Source organism: Pundamilia nyererei, unplaced genomic scaffold (genome assembly GCF_000239375.1).
Source record: "Pundamilia nyererei isolate P.nyererei 1_Seehausen unplaced genomic scaffold, PunNye1.0 scaffold00014, whole genome shotgun sequence".
Classification (NCBI taxonomy): Eukaryota; Metazoa; Chordata; class Actinopteri; order Cichliformes; family Cichlidae; genus Pundamilia; species Pundamilia nyererei.
This window is the reverse complement of record NW_005187415.1, coordinates 910266-934402: the sequence shown is the minus strand read 5'-3', so window position 1 is coordinate 934402 and position 24137 is coordinate 910266. Positions and strand designations below refer to the sequence as shown.

At 41.3% G+C, this 24137-nt stretch overlaps 1 protein-coding gene across 7 annotated transcripts in view; it reads right to left on the bottom strand.

Moving 5' to 3' along the window:
* celsr1a (cadherin EGF LAG seven-pass G-type receptor 1a) overlaps window positions 1–24137 on the bottom strand; it is a 95062-nt gene that overhangs the window by 1797 nt on the left and 69128 nt on the right. For 2 of the 7 annotated variants that reach the window (XM_005725107.2, XM_005725104.1), the window contains exons 10-35: window positions 21152–21318; window positions 20832–21017; window positions 20635–20751; window positions 20368–20542; window positions 20082–20223; window positions 18504–18624; window positions 18168–18351; window positions 16893–16994; window positions 15192–15286; window positions 14855–15064; window positions 14491–14674; window positions 14258–14401; window positions 13994–14177; window positions 13696–13863; window positions 13463–13589; window positions 13166–13366; window positions 9134–9308; window positions 8457–8569; window positions 7496–7575; window positions 7260–7386; window positions 7003–7128; window positions 5839–5966; window positions 2993–3093; window positions 2744–2884; window positions 983–1249; window positions 540–903 (exon numbers count right to left, since the gene is read on the bottom strand). In XM_005725107.2, the coding sequence (XP_005725164.1) occupies window positions 540–903; window positions 983–1249; window positions 2744–2884; window positions 2993–3093; window positions 5839–5966; window positions 7003–7128; window positions 7260–7386; window positions 7496–7575; window positions 8457–8569; window positions 9134–9308; window positions 13166–13366; window positions 13463–13589; window positions 13696–13863; window positions 13994–14177; window positions 14258–14401; window positions 14491–14674; window positions 14855–15064; window positions 15192–15286; window positions 16893–16994; window positions 18168–18351; window positions 18504–18624; window positions 20082–20223; window positions 20368–20542; window positions 20635–20751; window positions 20832–21017; window positions 21152–21318 (4129 nt within the window). The remainder of the gene's footprint in view (window positions 1–539; window positions 904–982; window positions 1250–2743; window positions 2885–2992; window positions 3094–5838; window positions 5967–7002; window positions 7129–7259; window positions 7387–7495; window positions 7576–8456; window positions 8570–9133; window positions 9309–13165; window positions 13367–13462; window positions 13590–13695; window positions 13864–13993; window positions 14178–14257; window positions 14402–14490; window positions 14675–14854; window positions 15065–15191; window positions 15287–16892; window positions 16995–18167; window positions 18352–18503; window positions 18625–20081; window positions 20224–20367; window positions 20543–20634; window positions 20752–20831; window positions 21018–21151; window positions 21319–24137) is intronic. The other 5 variants (XM_005725108.1, XM_005725109.1, XM_005725106.1 and 2 more) reach the window with 5 other exon arrangements.

Here is a 24137-nt window from a genome sequence, read left to right as displayed (position 1 = left end):
AGTTATACTGGACATAAGGGTGCCATCAGTTTTCTCAACTTACTCGCAACAACAAAGCCTTTATGATGCATGCAATATTGCATTAGTTGGCACTGTGATCAGCTTGATTGTTGCTCATTTAACTGTAAATAGTGCTTGCTTGCAAGGTTTTTAAACTTCTACGATCACTGTTAAACTGATTTCAAATCTTTTATTTGTTGGACACACGCTCAGGTGTACTGAGCTGCACCGTTAGTGAGACCTCTCAGTTTCACATACTTGAGGGGTAAGGGTGCTCTGTAGAAAACTGCTCAACATCAATTTCTAGGGGGTTAGACAAAGTGCTCCACATTTAAAATGTCAGTCACAATAGGGCCACACTCGTTTGTGTAAAACTGTCATGGCAGCACCTCGGCAGTTTTGTAAAACTTGCAAGTGTCTACAGTCACGGGGAGTCTGCAGCAACTTCCAGAAATCACACTGCAGTTTCCCCTGGAACTGCATGTATTAGTCACTACTGTTGCCATTAGTGCTAAAAACAAGCAGTATTCTTTTCTTACTCTGAGTCTGACTCATTGCCTCCGTTGACCGTCCCAGACTTCAAGTGCATGGCAACTCCGCCATTTGTCTCCCGGTAGATACCCCCTGGAGGAATCTGAGGTCGTGGGGCGACAGGCGGTTTGATGGGGGAGCCGCTCTCGTGGTTGCCGAGTCGGCTTCCTTCGTTGGCCTCCAACGAAGGCGTCCGGGACGACGGGGTCATGATGTTGACGGAGGGAGGGGCTGGGGAGGTGGTGTTGTTGTTGTTGGGGGGAGGGGAGGTGATGGTGGGCGAGTTGTAGTCGCTCAGCTTCTCCCTCAGACGGTTCTTCATGTTCTTGTCGGTCAGCGGAGGAGGGTAGCTGATCTTGTTCTTCAAGATGCCTGAGTGAGACGAGTGATTTGTGTGAGCAAGCGTGACATAAAGTCGATTCAGATCGGCTCTAAACACTTCTCCCCTCACCTTTTCTCTGCTCTGGCTGGTGGTTGCTGTTAGGCTGACTGGCAGGCGCTGAGTCTTTCATACTGGTAGGAGTCTGTCTCTCTCTCTCCTGCAGAGCCTCCCTCTCTCTTTCACCAACGTGGTTGAGCTTGTTCTCTGGGTGCAGCTCCACGTTCACCTTGGTCTCCACCCTCAGCCTCTCTGTCCCACCGGGGTCCTCGCTGTCACTGGCTGTAATGGCATCTGTTGGCCAGTAAGGCTTCACGTGATTAGATGTTGATTGCCCTGCTGAGAAGGGAAGAGAAAACTTCAATTTAATTCAACATCATATGAAGAAAAAGTGTTCATTAGAGCAAAAAGATGATCTCTTAAAGGCACAGTCGATCATTTTTTGATAATTTAACGGAAAAAAACAATGCTACGAGGGCAATCCCAAAAGTAAGGTCTCCTATTATTTTAGAAATACAAACAACCATTTATTTTCCATAATATTTACATCATTTTAAAGCTTAAAGACTTATTTATTTCTATAAATAATCGCTATTTTGGTCGATGCATTTTTGTAAACGCTGCGGCAGTCATACCCTTGTAGGGTGAGGTGGGTGATGAAGTTCCAACCAAAGTTTTGCAGGAGAGTGACAGTTTGAGCAACGTGTGGATGCGTGGTGTTGTGGAGAATACTTACGCCCTTGCTCAGCATTCATCTTCTCTGGTTCTGAAATGCCCTTCTCAGATTTTCCCAGTACCTGTCAGCATGTATTGTGGTCCCAACAGGCAGGAAGTAAACCAACAATACCACCTTTTGGTCCCAAAACACAGATGCGCACTGTGCGTAAGCATTCTCCACAACACCTGCAAAACTTTGGTTGGAACTTCATCACCCACCCACCCTACAGTCCAGACTTCGCACCCAGTGAGTACAACCTGTTCCCAAAGTTGAAAGAACATTTGTCCGGAAGGCGATTCTGCGGCGGCGGCTAGCGGGTATGACATGGGCATTGTATAACTGTCACAGAGTCTACAAAAATTTATAGACCGAAATAGCAATTATGTAGAAAAATAAACAAGCCTTTAAACTTTATGATGTAAATATTATGGAAAATAAACTGTTGTTTGTATTTCTATAATAATAGGAGCCCTTACTTTTGGGTTTGCCCTCCTATAACAATGAAGAATGCTCATAAATTATTAAATTATTAAAGTGAAAGAAAACTAGTTCTCACAAAATGTCATAAAATACGCAAGCTTATTTGTGTCCAAGTTACATGTACTTCAAAGAGAGTTTCACAAGTGCCAGCTAACAGCAGCTAACAGAGGCTAAGAGGAGCTAACAGAGGCTAAGAGGAGCTAACAGAGGCTAACAGCATCGCTTACCAACAGAAAAGTTGCTCAAAAATCCTCAAAAACTCACCTCAGTATCACTGTCGTTGGACAAAAGTGAACTTCACTGATTTATATCAGACTCCTTTCAAAAAGTTTTACAGTCTTGCTCAGAGAAAATAAATGTGGACACTTTTCACCCTGCATTGACAGCTGAGGTAAACAGTAGACTAAATGACAGCCTACACAGTTACTTTGTACACTACAGATGGTTTTAAGGTGACAAGGGGTAAAAACGTATTACTGCAAAATATATAATTAACCACATCTAATTTTTATTTCCCAATTTATTGCCGATGTAACAGAACTCAGCTGACAGTAATCTGCAATCTACTGAATCTTCTGCAATCTGTAGTGGGGAGAATTTTACACGCTGTAACTTTAAGAGACTTGTGCATTTACCTTTTGGAGTGCTGTGAAGAGGCCTCTCGTTGTTCCACTTTGGCTTGACATCAATATCATTATCCTCGCTGTCGGAGGAGTGGGAGGAGGCATAGGAGGAGCTGTGTTCATCTACTGAAAGCTCGCTGTCTGAGTCAGAGTCTAATTGAAGAAATGATGGCGAAACAGACCAGTGAACAAATACAGTACATCAGTAAAACAGACCTGGAAATGAAACATTGGAAATGCAATTCAATATAAAAAGCTTACCATCTCCTTTGGTGCCATTTCTATGGAACAGAGGTCCATCCAGGTCCGTGTGGCCTTTAGCTGTTCCTGAAGAGCCACTGGGCTTCTGACCAGACTCCTCCCTAGAAAAACCAAGGACGGCATAGGCAGGCAAGAGAGAAACAGGAGCAGATGAACAGAGGTGTAGATTTAGAGGAGACACAGAGGGGAAGTACATCATTGCTGGAAGTTAATTCAAGCCCCAACTTGTGGTTTTACACAACTGATGTTTAACAGCTGATGCAGCAGACATCTCTCATTACAAAACATCTGGTACTGTTGATTGCCTTGACACAGACAAAGCGAATATGACATTTAGTTTGTGTGTGCTGCTGTTTGTCTAATGTCAGAAAGTCCCAGCTTGATCATTAATACTGAAAAAAATCGAATACAGGTTTACCCTCTCTTCATCAGTTACCGGTCGTGGTATAATTATTGCAAGAATTCAGAATTTTAGCATGTTTAGTAATCATTTAATGGATCAAAATGACAAATGGGTAACGTTTTTCTCTCCTCTCCCGTCCTCTCTGTCTGAAGCCGTTTATTCCAGGTTGGAATGAGAACTTGGCTGGAGGGCAAAAACTGCTACTAGAGACTCTGACCTGTCTGATGGCTGATCTAAGAGAAGCTTCTGGAAGCAGCTGAAGACGTGCCAACAGCTCCAGGGAAGAGGTATGCACGTCTACATTACATTCCTACCTCAACAGGTATAATTCCATCCCCCCTTCGTTTCTGCTTTTTTCTTTCCACATCTCTCCATTATTTTTCTCCTCTTCCTCTCTTTATAGTTTCCCCACTTTTTGCTCTCTTATCTGCTTCTTTCTACGCCTCACCTACAGGCAGCTCGCCACATTTCTTCCCCACAGCGTTACTACTCTTATTGACCCTAGAGTCAGCTCTTATTACCCAGATGACAGCTTTACGGGCTAGGCGTACAGTCAGACGAAAGTGTGATACTGTAAAGCGCTTAAAAACACCAGGTATATGAAACACAAGCCTACTGTAATGAAAGCATGTCAGTGAACACTGAACAGATACAGCTTGTAGAAGAGGGGAGATTAGCTTAAGATGACAAACATCTATATTTTGGCGCAGATTCATCTTTCAATGTCAACCTTTATAGATATATCGAGAACACACCTGTCACACAGTCAAACTTAGCTTTCTGATTTAGCTGTCCTGCTCAAGATCAAACATGCTAGTAGTCTGTAGCTAGCTTGGACCACAAAGCTATATAATTATTATTGTGATGTATTAATGTTATGTCTTTAGTAAGTTCAGTTTGAAGTACAATAATTTCCAGCAAATTTCAACTGCAGAACATTGCAATAACGCATGTATTTAGAAATACCAAGCTAAAATTTTACTAGCTAAACCTGCGTTACTTTAGCAACATATGTAAAACTAATGGAGTTGGCAAGAACACCGTGACGGTTAAATTTTGAGATTAAATTTCATTCAGTCTTATCATCTTATACCAATATGTTCTCACTCCCAAAGTGCCAGGTGACAAATCTTCATTATATTACGCTTCTGGGCACCCAACACGTCCCCATATTACGAGATTGGAAAAATGATGAAACATGAGAACCGTTTGGAATGAATCCACACATGTACGTTTTACTTAAATCGTTTTGTAAAACACTATCTAACGTCATTAAAGTGGTGGTTAAGGTTAGGGATAAGGTTAGGGTTAGGGCTGGAATACATGGCTGGAACGTCTATTACCACGGGATCGTCGTTCTACTGGATTTCATCCACAATCCGGCGGGTAGCATAGGAACGCGGAAAGTCGCCTTTTGCGTTCTCATGGAAATCAACAAATCGCCGGTATATTACATCTCAGGAGTGAGAATGGGCTCCTTATACATAAACTCTAAAGCACATGGACTCTGTCTCCTCTGTGCTAAAAACTAACGTTAAGTACAATAGAAAAGAAAGCTTTACACATTTTGGCAGCACCTACAGTAGTGTGAAAAAAGATTTATGTCTAATTTTTTGCATATTTGTCATGCTTATGTTTTAGATCAAAGAAATTTTAATATCAGACAAAGATAAATCGAGTAAATACAAAAGGCAGATTTTGAATCATGATTTCTTTTATTAGGTTTGGCTTATTTCCCTTAATAAATCCACTCATCATTTGAAAACTGCATTTTGCATTTACTCGGGTTAGAAAGGAAGCAAATACTTTTTCACAATGCTGAGGATAAAACTAGTGCTTTGCAAAACAATTCTACCTAATGCTACAACCGCCATCATGAAAGTTGTAATATTTCATTCCATTTTTTGTTAAAAGCACAAGAAAATCATGTGAATGTTCAACACTTTTAAATCAGTCACATTACCATGAAATTACTGCATTTGCTGCTAAAGCAATAAACATACATAGCATAAGTTTGTACTATAGAAAATGTACCACATCAAATTTCACATAAGCAATAGTAGAATCTAATCGTCTAATTTAATAACACAGTAATATGGAGGAATATATGTCTATTTGTGTGCATTTAGTTTTTTGCAAACAGGCCATGTGCCATGCATTGGCAAATGTCAGTAAAATTTTCATGCAGAAGGTGCCAATATGTGGCAGAATGCATGTGGTGTAAGAAACAAGATACCTTTGGAGAATAAGGTGGACAGGGCGTGTGTATACTTATGCAGCGTGTGTGTGTGTGTGATGCAGTAAGGTGTGTTAGTCAGCGTGAGACTTCTGCATCTCAGACATGCAAAAAGGGCACCAAAGAGAGAAATCTGAAAGGAATACCAAGACACGCTCATCACACAGCAGAGTGCAAAAAGCCATGCAGTCAGTCAGCGTGTTGTACCTGAGTGTGTAAGCCAGGTAGCTACTGCGGCTCTTGGCTGACCTGTCCAGTGAGACGGTAGACTCGCCAATGCCTGAACGGTACACTGCGCCGTCCTCTGTGTACATGTTGTTGCAGTTGAGAGAGCGCTGAAGATGGAGGAATATAACAAAGGTTATATTTTAAACAAGAGCTATGTGACCGAAAACCAAATTAAACAAAAGAGCATATAAAGAAATAAGAAACAATGTTGAATAACTTGATGAAATCTTAAAGATACATATTTAAATGTATCGATATATATGTATAGGGATGGGGATTGAGAAGAATTCAGCGATTCCATTATTGATATCACTTATCGATTCTCATTGGCGCCATTTTGAGAGAAACCACCATTGCTAAGGAGCAATAAAGAAATTACATTCATTCAAATGAATTGCATGCTGTGGTTTGAATGTTTGTTGAGGTACTTCCCCTCTTTGTTGGAGTCATTACTTAAAAAAACCCAACACAAATCTCTTATGAGGACACACATCTCTAATAAAAAGCTGACTGCACAAAGCCAAGATGTAAACCAGCACAAAAGAGCGATCTCCATAGTGATACTGCTTTAGAAACGTGAACAGGTAGAAAGGGAGCAGCCTGACTGCTCATCTCGTTGTTGCCTGTTGAAGTTAAGGGTCTGGCTGTTGGGGTTGCGATTCACTCAGCTTTCGCTCTAAGTTCTTAGTAAGCTTAGCATCAGCATGCTGTCGGCAGATGCTTATAAAGAACCGAAGTTGTGTTAGCAGCATTATGCGGTTGTTTCCCGCCTGGATGCAGTTTTCCACTTTACCATTTATTTTATTTATTTTAGTGCAACAAAAATAAAATAAATGTCCACATTACCAGAGGCCTGGTAATGAACTAATAATTTGATTCAGGTGAGTTGACCCAGGGTGATATCTAAAACCTGTAGGACACCGGCCCTTGAGGCCTGGAGTTGGACACTCCTGCTCTATACTGAGTCGCTTTTTTCCTCCTCTGACACTTGAACTGAAATCAGCTGATTGTAGTGTGAGTGCAACTGATGAGTGCGATCAGTAGGCAGGCATGCCAACTGCTAACCGGTTTTCCACAAGAACCGGTTCTCGATTCCCATCCCTACTATATGCATGTATATAAAGTAAATGTTTGTTCACTTACTGTTAGCAAAGAGCCCCTTGTGGTGCTGGACTCGTCTTGTATGCTCTTCTTTCCTTTGAAGATGTTCTTGAGGTTTTTCCTCACCTCTTTGTTGAAGACCACATGGAACAAGAAAATGAAGACTCCCTGAAAAAAAAGCAGGAGAACGTATGTATGTATGTATTGCTGAGGAGAGTAAATAATCAAATGTGAATTGTTTTCAAAAGTGTGTGTGGATTATCTGTGCATCCAGAGCTCAGTGTGGGGTTAGCAGATACCTGCAAGCAGCTGAAGACAGCAAACAGGTAATGGAAAGTCATTACATTGCTGTTGACTGCCATTAGACCGAGCAGCCAGGTGGCACTGATGAGCACCAGGAGGAGGAAGGCCATACGTAGGGCAGGACTGCGTTGGGAAACATAAAAGTTTTAATAATGGTATAAAAAGCCAAACTCAAGGTAGCAACTGGATCCTTTGATGTATGTGAAATGGCTAATGTGATGTGGGAACCTACATAGCTCCTGACTTCTCTACAGCCTTCTGTCTCCGACCACAGGAAGCCTTGGCAGCGAGAACAAAGATCACTATGTTCACCTGTAAGGGGAAGGAAAATGTGGAGAATTTTAACTAATATGAATATAAATAAATAAATCTATGAAAAGCTCTTTTTACTCAACTGCTGATTGAGACATAATTAGCGTCTTTTATTATTTTAATGATATGTATGCATTGAGTCCATAGTAACTACATAAATTGCAAAAAAGTGCAATAAACTACAAAAAATTGAAAATCGTTTTTGTTGTTATTACATATATTTCTAGTTAGAGAAATTTAAGAGGTTTATCCCTCAAAACTGTAAATACAAAAAAGTTGTACGAAATAGTTTCTAGCCACAGGAAACTTATTTTGAGCATCTTCATAGTTTTATTTTTGAGATACACCAATTTTTATGTACTGCAGGAAAAACAAAAATAAATATTATAATGCAAATTTGCAAAAACACAGCATGTGCATCAAAATAAACTATTTCCAGCAGTGCAATTTGAGTTCTAAGCATCCCAGAAACGATACAGGAAAGCACAATGTCAAACATGACTTTTGAAAACACCAATCTAGCCTTATAAAGTTCTGAAGGAAAAAAACAACTACATTCTCCATGAAAATTATGTCACTTCCGGTTTCGGGCAGGTAATGGCGGATGATAGTTCGTGCTGACGTCTATTCCAACATAGGAAGTGTTACAAACAACTGAACGGATCGGCAAAGCGTGTTTCTGGAATGGATGTGGAAGGAAACCGTGACCTAGGACAAACTGATGGTACAAGATGTAAGTACAACTCCTCCGGTTTGATATGCAAAAAAATTTTTTGCGCTAGCTTACGTGGTTGCAGTTCTACTGGGATTTAAAAATAGTTACGCAAAACGGGGCATCCCCGTCACCGGTCTTAAAGGGTTAAAAGAGATATTGGACATACCAGCACGACTACAAAGATGGGCCCTGCAAAGCTCCAGATGAGTGTGTCATGGACAGAAAGCCAACAAAAATCTGGGTTTCCATAACCCTGAGGATCGAGGCCAACTGCCAAACCTACACACAAACACAATGAAAACACAGTGGAGAAATAACATTTTGATCAAATCAGTCTGACTTTATTTTATTAAAATATTTTGGATTCTTTTTTTCAGTTACACATCATAATCGCTCACTAATTTTGTCACATTTGGACCTCCGTATGTATTTTATATATCTATTTGCCTCTTCCAAAAACATAATCCAAGCATCCAGTGCTGACGAAATCACTATATCACACAGCATCTGGTAAGTGTTTAACAAATTTTATAAAAGTGACACAAGAGTAGCCCTAAAAGGAGGAATCAGACAGAAGGAAAACATATAAACATGATACAAATTGTTTAAATTATATATATATTATTTTTACGCCCTTCTTTTTTTCTCATTTTGACACAATGTGAGCATCTAAGTAACAACCATTTCCTTTTCATTGTTTCTCCTGCTGTCTCATTCAGCGATCTTCCCACAGGGATCGTAGCCTTTTCAGAAAAGACGAGTCATGACACGAGTCTCCCGACAATCTGCCATCTCCTATCGCACTGTTGCTTGTCCTGGCGAACATGTGTGAGTGTAACTCACCAGTGATGATAGCCGGTATGCCCCAGCCCATGGCGTAGTAGAACCTCATGTGACCGTAGTTGATGTTCCGCAGCTCGGTCAGCATGCGGTAGATATGCAGCCCCTCCACGAACATCCAGGCAAAGGTGCACATGTAGAAGTAATGGAGGAGGATGGCGATCACGGTGCACACAAACTGCGAGTTTGTAGGACGGGAGAAAAGAAGAGAGCGCCAGATTTTTAGGTATAGCACAGTATCGGCTACTTTGGTTCTGCAGTACCATTAAATCTATATATCAGTGCACGAATCATCCAGCCTTTCAAAATAAGACAATTTTCTGTTTGTTCATCTTTGGATATTCAAGCAGACAACCGGGAAATAAACCATCCAATTTTTGAATATTTTTTAAAATCTTGAAAGCCTTGTCAATAAACTATTCAATTTGTCAAAAAAAGCGATAAATTCGTGAACTGACAGTAAACGTTTTTATGTCACAACGTCTTTTCGTAACACGGCAATGATTCAAACTGTCCCCACATTCCTGTATCTCCCCTCCTCCCATTTTGTGCTGTCTGGTGCTACAGTAGAAGAATGGTGTGTGTCAGTGAATGCTGAGATACGGTGTATTTTACTAATGTTTTGTATTGCTGTGGAGATCAGAGGAGAAGAAGGAGAAACTACTTTGACAGCGTTATAAATCATCCCCGGAGATGGCCCTGGGCACACACCGACAGCATTCCACTGCTCTGATGCACGTTTACCTACACACACACCTAAACTTTGCACGCACACTAGCAAGCGCTTAGCAAATCAAAGAGATGCAAAAAAAACCCCAAAAACCCCAAAGAGATTAAACTTTCTCTTTTAAGCATCTCCTTGCAGACTTGGCTTCCGCTCCACAAAACAATACTCCATAAATATAAAGCAGCATGTGCTTTTACCACCTCATCCCAGTCAAAACATGGTGAGTCAGAACATTTGTACAGACCCAAAGACAAAACTCCCACAACTCCTCTGGCGCCTGTAAACTTACTCGCTTCTCTTTCGCTGTGGTGCATGTGCACATTTGTACTTTAGGGTAGCCACAGTTGAGAAAAGGGCAGTTAGCGATGAATACCGATACTCAAGCCGGTTCTGTCAGTCAAATCCAACTGTAAGCTCAGCAGTGCATATGTGTGCATGTGTTTATTTTGACATCTGCAGATATCCTTTTCTTTTAGATTTATAGCAAGTTTATAGAAATGTGAAGGGGCTGCTGAATCACTCGTTGTAATATTCATTTATGGGACCTAACCTTGAAATACGAGGCTGATTTGACATCTTCTGTCATGTGAATGATGAGGTGTGAGATAGTCGTAAATAAAGCACAAACCACCAGGGCTATGTCTCTTGAACAGGCTTCGCTTTCATCCCCGATTCATTACCACTGCAAGTACTGTTCAGAAGCACATGTATATCTGTTTGACAGCTGGGGGTGGTAGTTACAACCCTCCATGGAGTTACAGGACTGACAGTGCGTCTCCCGATGCCTTGGGTTAAAACATCTGGTTTAACCAGACTACGTAAAGCTGACTCATTCACCTTTAACATGTTGTACTTACAAGGGTTAAGCTTTGAGGTGCTAGTTGTCCTTTTGAGCTGCTACTTATAGGCGGCGCTAGGATCACAAACCAGCACACAGAGATAAGTAAGGCAATGATCTTCTCTAACTCTTGGCTAAAGGGCAAAAAAGTACACCTTTAAATGTATCCTTATAGCTCCCTTTTTAAACCTGATTTCTTCTACTTGTCAATTAAGAGATTAATGGTGTTGTCTGTACCACAGACATTTGAGATTTTTTATCAAGTAAAAACTAAAGCTGTTTTGGGAAAACCCTTGCCAGGACTTACCACCCTGAGGCCAGCTTTTAGAGACAGGTACCAGTCACAGCACGTCTCCACTACTGGCCCACAGAGGTTTGTGTATGTGTGTGTCAACAGACTTCAAAGATATCCGATACCTTTTGATCCTTTACTGTATGTATATGGAACTGAGAGTAGTTACTAGCCATATCAGTGACTAACAAAGGCTTTTAACTCAATTAAGGTAGACTACATCCTCACATAAGATTTATCCAGGAATGGCAGCTCACTAACATGAACTTACACGAGGTTATATTGGAAAAGCAGTTTGGTAAATAGCACATTCCTGACTATTACAGTCATTAGTCGACAATCACAACACATAATCTGTCAGATAAAGAAAGACTCTCAGGTAGGTCTTGGCCCATTAAGTCTTGTACTGCTCTTGTCAACCCAGCGTTAGAGGGCTGCCTGAAGGAAAAACAAATATGGTAGACTTCATGGAAGCTCTGATAAAGTAAACACCAGAGAGAAAGCTCTTTATCCCGCATCTCAGATGCCCCACACCACTCATGTTTGTAGCACATGACTTCATGGTCTGGTTTTTAGACCATGTACATATGTACTCTATCTTGCTTTACATGGTAACGATCAGAATTTAATCATGGTGTAATTTCTCCACCAGTAGTTTCTTATTATATACCGATCTTTCATAATGGAAACTACAACTCACTAAATAAAAGAGAAATGAGCCAGATTCACAGTGTCAAGAGTCTAATCCTAGAAATATTCCTACTGTGTGTCAACCAACCCACCTTTGTAGGGAATACTTCAGTATTCCCTACAAAGGTGGGTTGTGCAGTTTCTTCTTTTAAGTTGTTAAATTGCAGCTGTGTATTTGGGGATGCTGTCTGCCAAATCCTGCACGTATGAAGGGAATCTGTAAAGAAATTACACGCATGGTTCGTTGGCTTTGTAACTGATCGTGCAGCTGCTGTGATGGGCTGTAGAGAGGAGCAGCCACACTCCTGAGTGAAAAGATCAGTTCTAATCTGACAGTGCATCATTCACAAGCTGGAACCTGCAGTCCAGCATGCTGTAAAACACTACACAGAGACATTTTCAAATATGCATTAACTCTTAATCGCAAAGGTTTGCTACTGATCAAAGATTTCCAGATGTGGGTAACAGAGGGCAATGCAGATGACGATCTGCAGGAAAGGAGAAAAAGCCCATCATCAAAGCAGATTGGGATCTTAGGAATATAGAGGAATGTTTGTTAATTTATATAGCAATGGTATTTTGAGATTATTTCACATTAAATATATACTCATTTAAGCTGCTATCTTGTCAAAAGGTGTCACTACAGCAAACAATCCACATGTTCAGGTGTGTTACACTGGATCCTGTTCATGACACAACCTCGTAGGGGATTTGAATCTACAGCTGGAACTAAACCAGCCTACACTATGGAGCCACACACCATTACACACTGCAGTTAAATGGAACAGCTGCACAAATAATGCTAAATACAGGACAGATTTAATTCTGGCATGTTAATATCTTTGTATTTCTTGAATTAATCAAATATGTCTGAAGAGGAAAACATGAATCTGAGAATACTGCACACATTAATTTACCTTTTCTGTTTTTTTTAAGCAGTAGTTATATATTTAAAGTTTTAGTTCAAGTCATGGATTCCTGCAAAATCCAGGTCAACTTCAGCAAGAATTCTGTGGCAGAGGTCATTTTTGGCTTTTTTTGGCTTTGGCTTTTTACCTTAATAACAACAAACAAACAAACAAACAAACACTTTATTAGCTAAAAAAAGATAGCTAACAGGGGGATGCATACACTGTGACATTTATATAGTTCAACTCACCGCTTAGTAATGAATGAAGAATTTGAAAAACTGTTGATGGTCAATAACTTTTCAATGGTAAGCCAACAGTAAATGATAATTATAACTAATTATCCAAATATTTAATAAACACTGCTAGCTAAAATGTCCACCTCTGAGAAACTGAAGCAAACTAGAATCTAATCATTGTCATAATTCGCTTCAATTAGGAGAAAGATTATTGTTGATGAAGAAATATTCATATGACATAGGAAGCTCACATGACAGAGCTACAGGACATCTGACAAAGACGGCTGGGAATAACCGTGCAGGATAAAAAACACTTTGCAGGGAAAAAATAATGCACTTACCACATTGTCAGTCTGGTTGATGCCCAGGAGGAAGACAAGCTCGGAGAAGAAGAGCGCTGCCACCAGGTTCCTGTGGATGGCGTGGAGGTTGGTACGGAGCCTGCGCAAGAGGCACAGCAGGATGAAGGTGATCAGGAGAAGAAACAGGGACACGGAGACTGTGGTGTACGTGACGATCTTCAGAGGCAGGACATCGCCGTGCTGTGGAGAGCAGTTCCAAGACAGCGAGTTGGTGATCAGTAACAACCACTAGGTGTTTTAAAACGAAGCTGAAATGAGGTAAGTTTTAAGCGCTACCTCTCTTTTGGAAATGTCCATCAACACAGCAAAACTGGTCATGTGGTTACACTGACAGCTAATGTGGGTGTTGTTCCTGTTGAGCACCTCGCAGCCTTTAGAGGACCAGCCGCCTGCGCCTCCGCTCCTAAACACGCCAACGAACACAAGCACAGGTGAGACCAGTAATGTATACTCTTAAAGCCATGTGAAAACAATGCATTTAACTACAATGTATTTCAAATTTAACTCACCCGACTGAGTGGTCCCAGAACACGCAGACGGGTTTGGTTCGCTCCTCTGTCTCCAGCAGGGTGTACTCCAAGATGACCGGGGGGTCCAGGACGGTAGGAAGAGGCTGACCTTCGCTGTGGATCGTGGCGCTCACGATGGCTGTGTTGATCACCGGACGGTTGGGGACTCTGGAAATACATATTGTACACTAACATTCGCATAAAGTTTTCTCTGCACCTTCTGGTGTTCACCACTTGTTCATTCTGAGCAAGAAGTAATAGCAGTAGATGGCTTTCACAGAGGTCAGCCATAGTTTACCTCAGACTCCTGCGGTCTGCGTCGTATCTTTCTGGAAGGAGCTTTCCCAGCGACTTGTACACTATCACCACAGCAACAGGCAGAGGGGCAGGTGGCTCGAGATGGCGGCGTTTCCTATCTGAAACTGTGTGCTCCTCCTCGAGGACAGCTTCTGTCTGAGCTGGAGGGGCAGGAGTGGGCTCTGCTGATGTCAGAAAGAAAGAAGATGAAGCTTTAAAAGCAGAAACAAATTTAATTGAGGTCTGATTGAGGCATCGTTCCCACCTTTGTTTCCCTGAGTACCGATATTAAACTGTGGGAAGCGGACAGAAGACCCGAGCTCTTTGGGGTAGGCCTCCTGGATTTCCTGGAAGCGAGGAAATGTCGCCCTCTCTGGGTTCGACACATCCAAGTAGTCCACAGTTAGAACTGAAATAAACAGGAGACACAGTAAAGACTTGTGTTATCGTTTTTTTCCCGCAGCTGAAGCACAATTCAATTACAGTTTGGAGACTCACTCATGTTTTCAGTGACGATGGTGAAGGGCTTCAGGTAGGTTTTCCGGACATTCTGTGCCAGCGTGCTCGCGTAGTCCTCAAAGTTTCGGAGCAAATGTGCGGTCCCGCTCTCTGTTCTTTGGATTTGGTCCCAGTGGTCCTTGGTGTTGGGATCCAGTATGGCGCTGCCTGCTCGCACCAAGTTCTGGAAAAAACACAAATTGCCAAGCTACGATTGAAAAAGGAATTTATATATTCAAATAAAAGCAGTAATGGGTAAAGTTGTTCACCCAGTGAGCATCAACCAGTGGAGGGCAGCATGCCACCAGTGTTCCCAGTGCTCACATCATATATATTTTTATAATAATTAAGTGCATAAGGCTACCTCATTAAACTCTGCATCCTTCATGGCGGTGAGATCAAACCCGGCCTGGCGGCTTTCGTACTGCAGAACATAATTCAGAAGCTGGGCGGCCATCTTCACGTCATTGCCGTAGTAATGTGACGTGTTATTGGTGGCACTTTGAAGCAAACGCACAATGGTCTTGGAGCGTTCGCTGTCCATCCTTGAACTGTTGCGGCGGAGATCGTCATTCTAGAAGAAGAGAGTGGAGGATGTAAAGAGAGGGAGAACGGGCAGGTCAAGGTAGGGAAAAGTTCCTCGGGTTCAGTCTAATAAAAGCCCCTGTCTGCTTTCATGCTTATTTCTGTCTTTTATTCACCAGTTTTTTCAGATGTGTGAAGGCGATGGTGGTGCAGTTGAAGAGCTCAGGTGACAGCCAGCCCTTCTCATCACTACAGTGGCGGATGGCAGTGCCTGGAAAAGAACAAATAACATAAAAAACAGAGGACATGGAAATCAATTTGCTCACAACTATTACCAACACATGAAGAGAGAAGAAAACACTGTGAGGAAATTCTGTTCTATAGCATTAAAATTGTGCATTTGCATTGAGGTAAAAATTTGCAAAAAGGGGCAAAAAGTGTAAGTGCAGTCATGTCAGAACATTTGACTGTTCTACTATGATCACATATTTTCTTGCTTACTTTAGAGATTTATGTTTTATTACGTGTTTGTCCATGTATGTTTTTTAAATAACGTATTTCATATCTTAACTACTTAGCAAATTTTATTGTTGCCTCAAACAGTTTTATTATCTTAAAATACTTTTCTTTCACATGAAAGTAGATATGAACTGCATGTTATCTGTTTGTACAGAGGAACGAAACTGACAACATTATAAAACCAAAACAAAAAAAAAACACAATTACATGAATAAATGTATATGCCAGTAAATGCATCAAAGGTGATATTAAAAAATCATAGACATTGTTGAATGTATAAAATGCTACATAAAAAAACTATATAGTTATATAATTATATAGTCCTGTCTTGCTTTTTTCATTTTGTATTTAATCATTCAATATTTGTTTCTAATTTTAATTTGTTTGTATCTTTTAATAGATTAGCTGGAGGCAACTATTTTGTATGGTAACCAGTCAGATAACAGGGACAAACTGACTTCCCAATAGACTTTGAATAACAGCCTCCTCACTTATATGAAGAATAAATAAAATATTCAATATTTAAATAAATGAAATTTTTAAAAAATGGGGAAAACAAACATAGCAACACAAAGGGAAAATTATACAGAACATATACATTTAAAATGTCACACTTTATATATTTAAAATAATTTTAAACACATTAATGATCACAAATAATTATACTATTCATTTTTGAACAGCAATTTTTCAGAAATTTATTTCTTAGTTATTTTTTGATTTTGTTAGTTGAGAAAGATTTGACTGGGCTAGTAAGTAGTAGTAAGTACTAGTAGTAGTATAGTAAGGACACACATTTTTTAAAAAGGCACAGCAAAAAACTCCAATCAGATCGTGATCAGAACTGTTCTGAAGATTTGCAGCACTTAAATACCTGATGAATGTAAGACCATTCTTTCCAGTCTCAGTGCTTAAATGTAAAACTACACCAAGTTTTTACAGTCAGGTGGTGTTTGGGAAAGTCTCACTGTTGTAAAGGGAGAAATGCCTGCCACTTGGAGCTAAAGGAGGGCACTGAGCAATGCTCACAAATAAATTCCCTATTGAGTGCTGGGAGACAACAAAAAGGGCACCATGGTGACTGCAGTTACCAAGGGAGTAACCAGGAAAGAGGCAACGTTTTACTGGGACAGGTCACTGACCGTGACTCTTGAGCTCACCTTTCTCATACACACAGTGAGCAAGAGGAATGGTATCGCCGCCAGCTCTTAATGTACCTGATGTACCTTTACACACAAACCTCTACATGATTGGCTGGTTAAAAAGCTCCTCTGGACTCATGAACCAATCAGGGTGCTTTATTGCTGTGTTGTTAAGCCTTGGAGAGTGAAAGACAGTGTGCAGTTAAAAGTACTCACCAAAAGATCCTTCGGGACATTTCATAGCAGCAGGGCGTCCAAATTTTGTCTTGGGCCACCAGATGCCAGAATCAAAGGCCTTTGGGCAGCCCTCATACACCACTGTGGACATGAGGGTAAGGCTTAAGAACAGTCTTAAAACACAGTAATTACTTTTTACATTGCACGTGGTATGATGCTTAAACTGGGCCTGCTAAAAACAAATCACAAACTGAGGTTCAATCAGCTAAAAAAAACAAAACAAAAAAAGCATCGCTTTAAAAGGCAAACGTCCGACCCGGCTGATCCGTTTTAACCACCTTATAAAACAGCCAGACGGAAAAACACACAGAAATTCAACCAAATTAATCCTGCAGAGCTGTTGCACAAGCTGCAAGACATAATTCATGTCAGCGTATTTGACAGCCAGGACAAACCAGATTTGGACCTGCAAGCTTGCACAAGCTATGATACATAACTTAGCCAGTGTACTTACTCCAAGCTTCTCCATTAAATACAATAAGAATAATTAAAATAAGGAGTGGTTGAAGGTCTTTTTTTTTTTAAACCAAATTAACTGTGAAGCTGTGTTTAGTCCAGAACAGATATTGTGGCATGAGGTCTATTAAAGGCAGCTACATCTTAGAGTCTTATGAATCTGAAAAAACGCACTAAATCCACTCCAACATTTTGGCTAAACAACAATACTCAGACCATGGATTAGGGTTTCATGTCCTTTAAAAGTCCAAGCACGTTCTCAGCCTCCAAAAGGCTTCCTATTAGGTCAAACAGTAAGCACACTGACATTCATTTTCTGTTCGGGGGCTTTGTCTTCTGTTCATCTCTACTGTATTGTGTGTGTGCAGTCCCGGTGCCAAGTTAGTCACTGAGCCAGACTTGCCTCTTCTGCATGACTGGGTGGTGACAAAGATGCAAAGTTAGCTCGACTGCAGCACCAGCAGATGTGAGCGACACCATTTGTCTCATTTTGACGCTTTGTTGAAGGAGCCGGACCCAGTTTGTGAACCGAGAACAGCTAGAGTTAGAATGCACCCGACTTTTGAAATGACCTTTTATTACTGTCCCCTTTAGTTATTCTGATCTGACCTTCATGGCGTCCTTTTTCATACACAGTTAATTATTCATGAGCTTCTATGGGACTCAATAAATGTCTATCTATATTGCATCCTGACTTATTCATTTTTAATCCTTAATCACAGAAGTTGAAGTGTACTCTTTTATAAAGGCTAATTAATCAATGATATTTCTACCTTCTCAAATATTTCTTTCACATACCTTCGCATCCAGTGGGAGTGACTTCAGCGAAGGGATTATCGCACTGGTTGCACTGACGACCGATAACTCCTCCCTTGCAGGGACATTGCCCAGTGATGGGGTCGCAGGTTCGAGACTCAGAGCCTATAGGGAAACAGTCGCAGGGGTAACAAGCGTCCTCTCCCTCTGGACGATAGTGATTATCCTGCAGGAGGTTTGGGAGAGAAGACACACATCACTGAGCAGGGAGGAGACTTTGAATATTACATGAATTTGCTGCTAATATGAACTAAAAACCTCCTTCAAGAAGAAACACTGTAATATTTGTAAAATCTATCTTATTATGTACGTATTTACCTTGCAGCGGCACTCCCCGGTGGTCTTGTTGCAGTTTTTATGAAATCCTCTGCTTGTGTCACAGTTACAGGGTCCACACATGGGACTGCCCCACCAGCCCTCGTGACATTTCTCTTCCACTCTGCCATTGAAGACAACAGTAGATGTCAAAATGAAACGCAAACTGCAAAGTACAATTACACGGAACAGAGATAAGGGTGTCGTGGCCAAGGCGTGCCCTTCTCTCCTCAACCTCTTTTCTCTCAAGATCAGCATTAGCTCAGAGCAGGTTAACTTGATAAGTGTAATTCAAGTGCTTTGATTATGTGATTATTGTTATTTGATTTGACTTTTGCTTTGCTCTGGCTAAACTTTAATAAAATATACTGGAGTCAAAAAGTCTAAATTGTGGACATTACCTTTTTAACTCTTGTGAAACACTAAAGGCAAAAACCTGTGTATTATTGTAACATTACTCAAAGGGTGAGGGGCGGGGCTTGACCAGAGGGCACCCTCGGCAACCACGCCTTCAGTGGTAGTAGGTAGTGGTAGTAGTAGACCTTCCTGTACTGGGTTTTGCCTGGTCGAGATCTGGTACCAGTCTGATTCCAGTTAAAGACACAAATCCTCTTTGGAGTTGCATCAGGAAGAGCATCTGCTGTAAAACGCTTCCAAATCAAACATGTAAATCTACCTGCTATGGTGACCCCTGTGACCAGGGTGTGGCTGAAAGGAGCTTTTCTAAAATGCCATGCACTGCGTGATCTGGTTGTGACATGCTGCTGACTCGGTATCAGCGCCTACAATCCAACAAACGGTCGATTATCTCTTCAGTTTATCACCAAATAAACAAATCTACAGTAAACTTCCTCTACACTTTTAAGCCAGTCACTCAGACACACACGGACTTTCTTTTTCTTCCTCGAGATGCGATCTCTGCCGGTGCAATGCGATCTGACGGAGGAAGAGCGGCAGGATGAGGGAAGCAAAGACTAAACACCTGTGGAGGAGCAGTCAAGCATTCAGGGGGAATCCCACATCCTGCTTAAGACAGGAAGTGATGCGTGTCATAGGGGACAGGGTTCACAGGGAAATGAGTGATTCTCGATCAGGGCTGGCTACTTTGCAGAAATGCTTACACCACTGCTCGACTAATTCCCAAATAAATGGCTGATCTGTCCCTCTCTCACTCTCAGGCACCCATACAAACACACTTGTCAGGCTCGGATTACTGACTAATAAAACTCCCCTGAAGGACCGGCAACAATACAGAATGAGAAAGAAACCTCAGTGAACCAAAGAGGATTAATGAGCTTTGTCGGAGGCAATATCCATGTTTAGTCTGGTTTGTTTATAACATCTGGATATTGTGTCTCGCACACAGGTCTGCTTTCAGTCTGCTAGCAAATTGATTCCATGTTATTAACATTTTATTACCATCTCAATTCACCAGAGCCAATGGAAGTATCTGACCTGGAGCCTATCTTCAAAGCTACCATTCAAATATCACTGCATTGCTCCAGTGGCGTTATACAAGTTGTACATGTGGTGTGCAAGAAAACCCTTCTCCCTGCTTGCCCTCAGAAAAAAAAACCTTACTTGTTTTCACAGTACTGGCCGAAGTAATTTTGTCCACATTCGCAGGTGTAGCCGTGGGAGGAGCTTGGTTTGCGGACGCACGTGGAAACGTGCTCACAGGGGTTGAGCTTACAAGCGTCCACGCACTGTTTCCCAAAGTAGCCTGCAGGAAAGACAGACAAACAAGAACTGAATTCAAGCCTAAAGGCGTGAAATACAGATGTTTACGTTCACACACTTTCTTAAGAGGCAACATATTGAGCTCTCTCAACCAACTTATGTATGTTTTTTTGCTTGTGCATCTTACCTGGGTCGCAAGCACAGGTGTGTGTGCTCCAGTCGTCAATGCACTGGCTATTCTCTGGGCAGATGTTGGAGTCGCACGGGTCAGCCAGATCACAGCCGTTTTCCACACGGATCTTCAGGCCCTGAGCCATGTTCACATTGGCCACGTTGTTGGATGTCTCACCCATACGCACACCCTAATGGATAGCACACATTCATGAGGGAGACGATCAGGAAAGAAGGTTGAAGAAGAAATAAAATGTGACATTCAAAGTGCACGCCCACCCACCTGTATGCAGCCAACAAATCCTTTGATGACATCGTTTCTCTCCCCGGGCAAACCTCCAACATGAAGAGTTTGCAGCTTGAGGCCTGGGAGGTCATTGCCGATCTCGACTGACTTCTGCTTAAAAATAAGACAATAATTAAAATTAATACAACCTTTCTTGACTACCTTTATCATCTCTAAAGTAAGACGCCCTGTACCTCATACATGCCGTAGTCCAGAGAGACAGCTGCCATGTATTTGATTTCCTTGCCATCTTTGATGCTTTTCAGTTCAATCAGCAAGTGGTGCCACTCCCCGTCATTGACACGCACTTGAGGAAAGCTCAGCGATGCCACCAATTGGTGCCTCAGCAACACTTCCATATGGACCCGCTGCTCACTCACCTGGAAAGGGGGGGGGGGGGGGGGGGTGCAGAAACTGAGCACTTCCCACTCATTTTAGAGGTAGTCTAGAACCTGTATACAAGCTTAAATTGCAAACTGCTGAGGGTGACAATTTTTCCAACAATGCTTCTTACCATGAGGTTGATGGTAGAGGAAGGCCCAGCATTGACCTGCATCAGGGTGCCAGCAGGACGCCGGGTGCGGAACATTAGGCCAATATACCAGGGAACAGCAACAGTGATGTCCGGGTTGCTCCAAGACACCAGTGCCTCTCCGCCAAAGAACTGAGGTGATGGCATCACTGGGAGGGACGAGAATCAGGTCGTGCGCACAAACACATTAGTGTTTGAAATAAATGTGTTTAAAAGTCAGATGAGAACTGTAGGAACTACATATGAATCAACGCAGCATTAAGCATAAGAAAACATTTTCTGTGGCTGTACATAGCAACCATAGGTAAATAGTAGCAATGACTTTTCTGTAGTTTTTTGGGTTATTTTTAGCTTTACACCTTTTTTTGTTATTTGTGTATTTGTCTATTTTTTAGATGTCATTTAAAACACGCAGTTGCTTTAGTTCTTTTACTTCTATATTTTGGTTGCAGTGTTGAAATGATGAGTTTTTTTCCAGCATTTACGTTCCAGCATGTCATATAATTACTACTTTATTCTGGAAAATAAAAGCTTACTTCCCAAAAAAATTCTTCCATGAGCATAGTTAAAAAGAATTCTTAAAGTCTAATTAAACTCCTACAGATGTGAGTTTTTATCTAAGCTCTAATTTGATGCTGAGTAAGCAAACAATGTCCTCGAGCTGTCTGCTCTCCTGAGGGTCGATCTCAGTAGGGCACGCAGTGTTTCCACCTCAGCTATACCATGTTCTCTGGTCCCCAGGCTACATACTTCAACTGAAGCATTCACAGATACACTCACACAAAAGCTGTAATTATGAGACAAGGCATTTATTTGTTCATGGTAGCAGGTATCTATTGTGACTTTAGTCTCCTTTGCTGAAGCTTAGTCCTCCGCGAACTAAAAAAACCCTCTTCACTGGCGTAAATTCTCTACCATCTCACACTTCTGTTTAATCATTTTTCTGTTTGATGTTTATTCAGCTGTGTGAAAACCAAGGAGGAGTTTTATTTTATTTTATCTAATCCAATCTAATAACTTTAATCTCATCCAAACCGATTTACTCGTGAACAAATAAAACACTGAAAAAAGTCAAACAATAACATTTTTAGGTTATCTAAGTGACTTATATATTACGTTTACTCTGAGTAGCGAAAGTCCGCGGTGATCTGAAAATGATGTGCCGGGAGTTTGCCGTTCGACCCTCGAGCTGGTGATTAACAGATGTCTCAGAAAACGTCGAAGCACTTTTGCAAATTTGCAATATCTTGATAAACCGAGCAGATATTTGAAGTTTGCACTCCCACATTCTCGCCTGAAAATATGTTAAAAGTTTATTTTGTGACCCAGAAAGATTAATAAGAGTAATTTTAAAACTTAGTAGCGGCCACCATTGCCGGAAACTGGAGTTTGGCTGGGCCGCACTATGAATTTTGGGATATGGTGGGCCACGAAGGACACACCCGACCCATCCTTCAAATTCGGGGAAAAGGAGGATGCATTTGTCGGCTGCATTCGGAGGAGACTACGAATTTGGACAGCCTTCGGCGCGTTGCTGTGACGTAATCGGTCTACAAATGCGGCCTCAGGAGGATGCAGCCCATGAATTTGGACACCCCCATAATCTACAGCCATGCCATGACGGTGGTCTAAGTGAAATGAAAGCATGTTGGTATTCTAATATGTTAACAGAACTAAAAGAAAAAAAAAATTAGCATGCATCTGTTAGCATGCTAATCCATGCTAATTAGTTCTAAAAGTGTTATGTAGGCTAACCCAGAGTTTGACTTAATGGTGCTAGCTGAAATGTCACAGAAAACGTTAGCCTCTACGGACCATGAGTGCCGATCAGAATTGACTTTAAGTCCTAAAACACTTACAGTAGTAGAGTTTAAATACATTAAGATATTTTAGTCTGGACAGCTTCATGTCTGGAGTCACAAGCGGTGTTGGTAGCTGGGCAACATTAAGAGAAACAGATAAAAGCTAGAGGTAAAGATAACACCTCAGCTAATATGAGTTGCTGAAATGGACTTGTTGATGGTTTCTATTATATATTTATCTGATAAAAATAGGTGATAAAATGAGGTTCTTGAAGTAAAAATCCCATTCATATTCTCCATACAGATTCTTATTATGGTCATTATGCTGTGGACTCAAGACTGTTCATTGTCACTGTTAGCATACAGACGGACACAGTATGCTGAAATGCCATGTCCTTCGGGTCTAGGTGGTGCTGGCTAGTTTGGACATGAATAAAATATATTGAGAAAAATTAAAATACACAAAATATACTGTATTATGAATACTAAAAAGAAAATGGCAAAAACAATGGCAACCACAGCGCTACCCGTCAGCCTCCTAGTAGACACCTACACCTTCTCAACTTATCGCATTTACGTGTTTTTCAGAAAACTTACTCTGACCTTTAGGTCGGTGTCACTGAGATTTGACCTTGTCAGAGATTTTTAGTAGATGCTCCTACGGTATCAATTTGCTCCTATGACACCTCGTTCTCCAGTTATTGCATTCTCAAACGATAATACCCCATCAGCCTTTTAGAACAAAAAACATCTAACTATGTATCTGAGGCATTTCTGTCTGTGCATTGCACTCCATCTTGTAATCTAAATATGATCACCTCTGGCTGCAGAAGTCATTGCAATTGCTACCGCCATCTTTTACATACAGTCTGTGGAATGATAGTGAATGCACATTAGAGCAATTGAACCAGGTCTAGGGACGGATTAAATTTCTTAAAAAAATACACACACACACAAAAATAGCAAAGTCCAGTAGTTGGTATCAGAACAATCAAACAAAACCAAGCCAAGTGGGTGACTACCAGGGAGATTCTGTCTCTTTGTGTCAGTCTAGTCTTGACGATTTTGGCTCCACAGCAACAAAATCTCACGTTTCTCATGTGGCAGCGAAGTGTGTGAAGCCTCAAACCAAATGTGTCAACAAGCAGCCTAGCAGCCAAAACCTC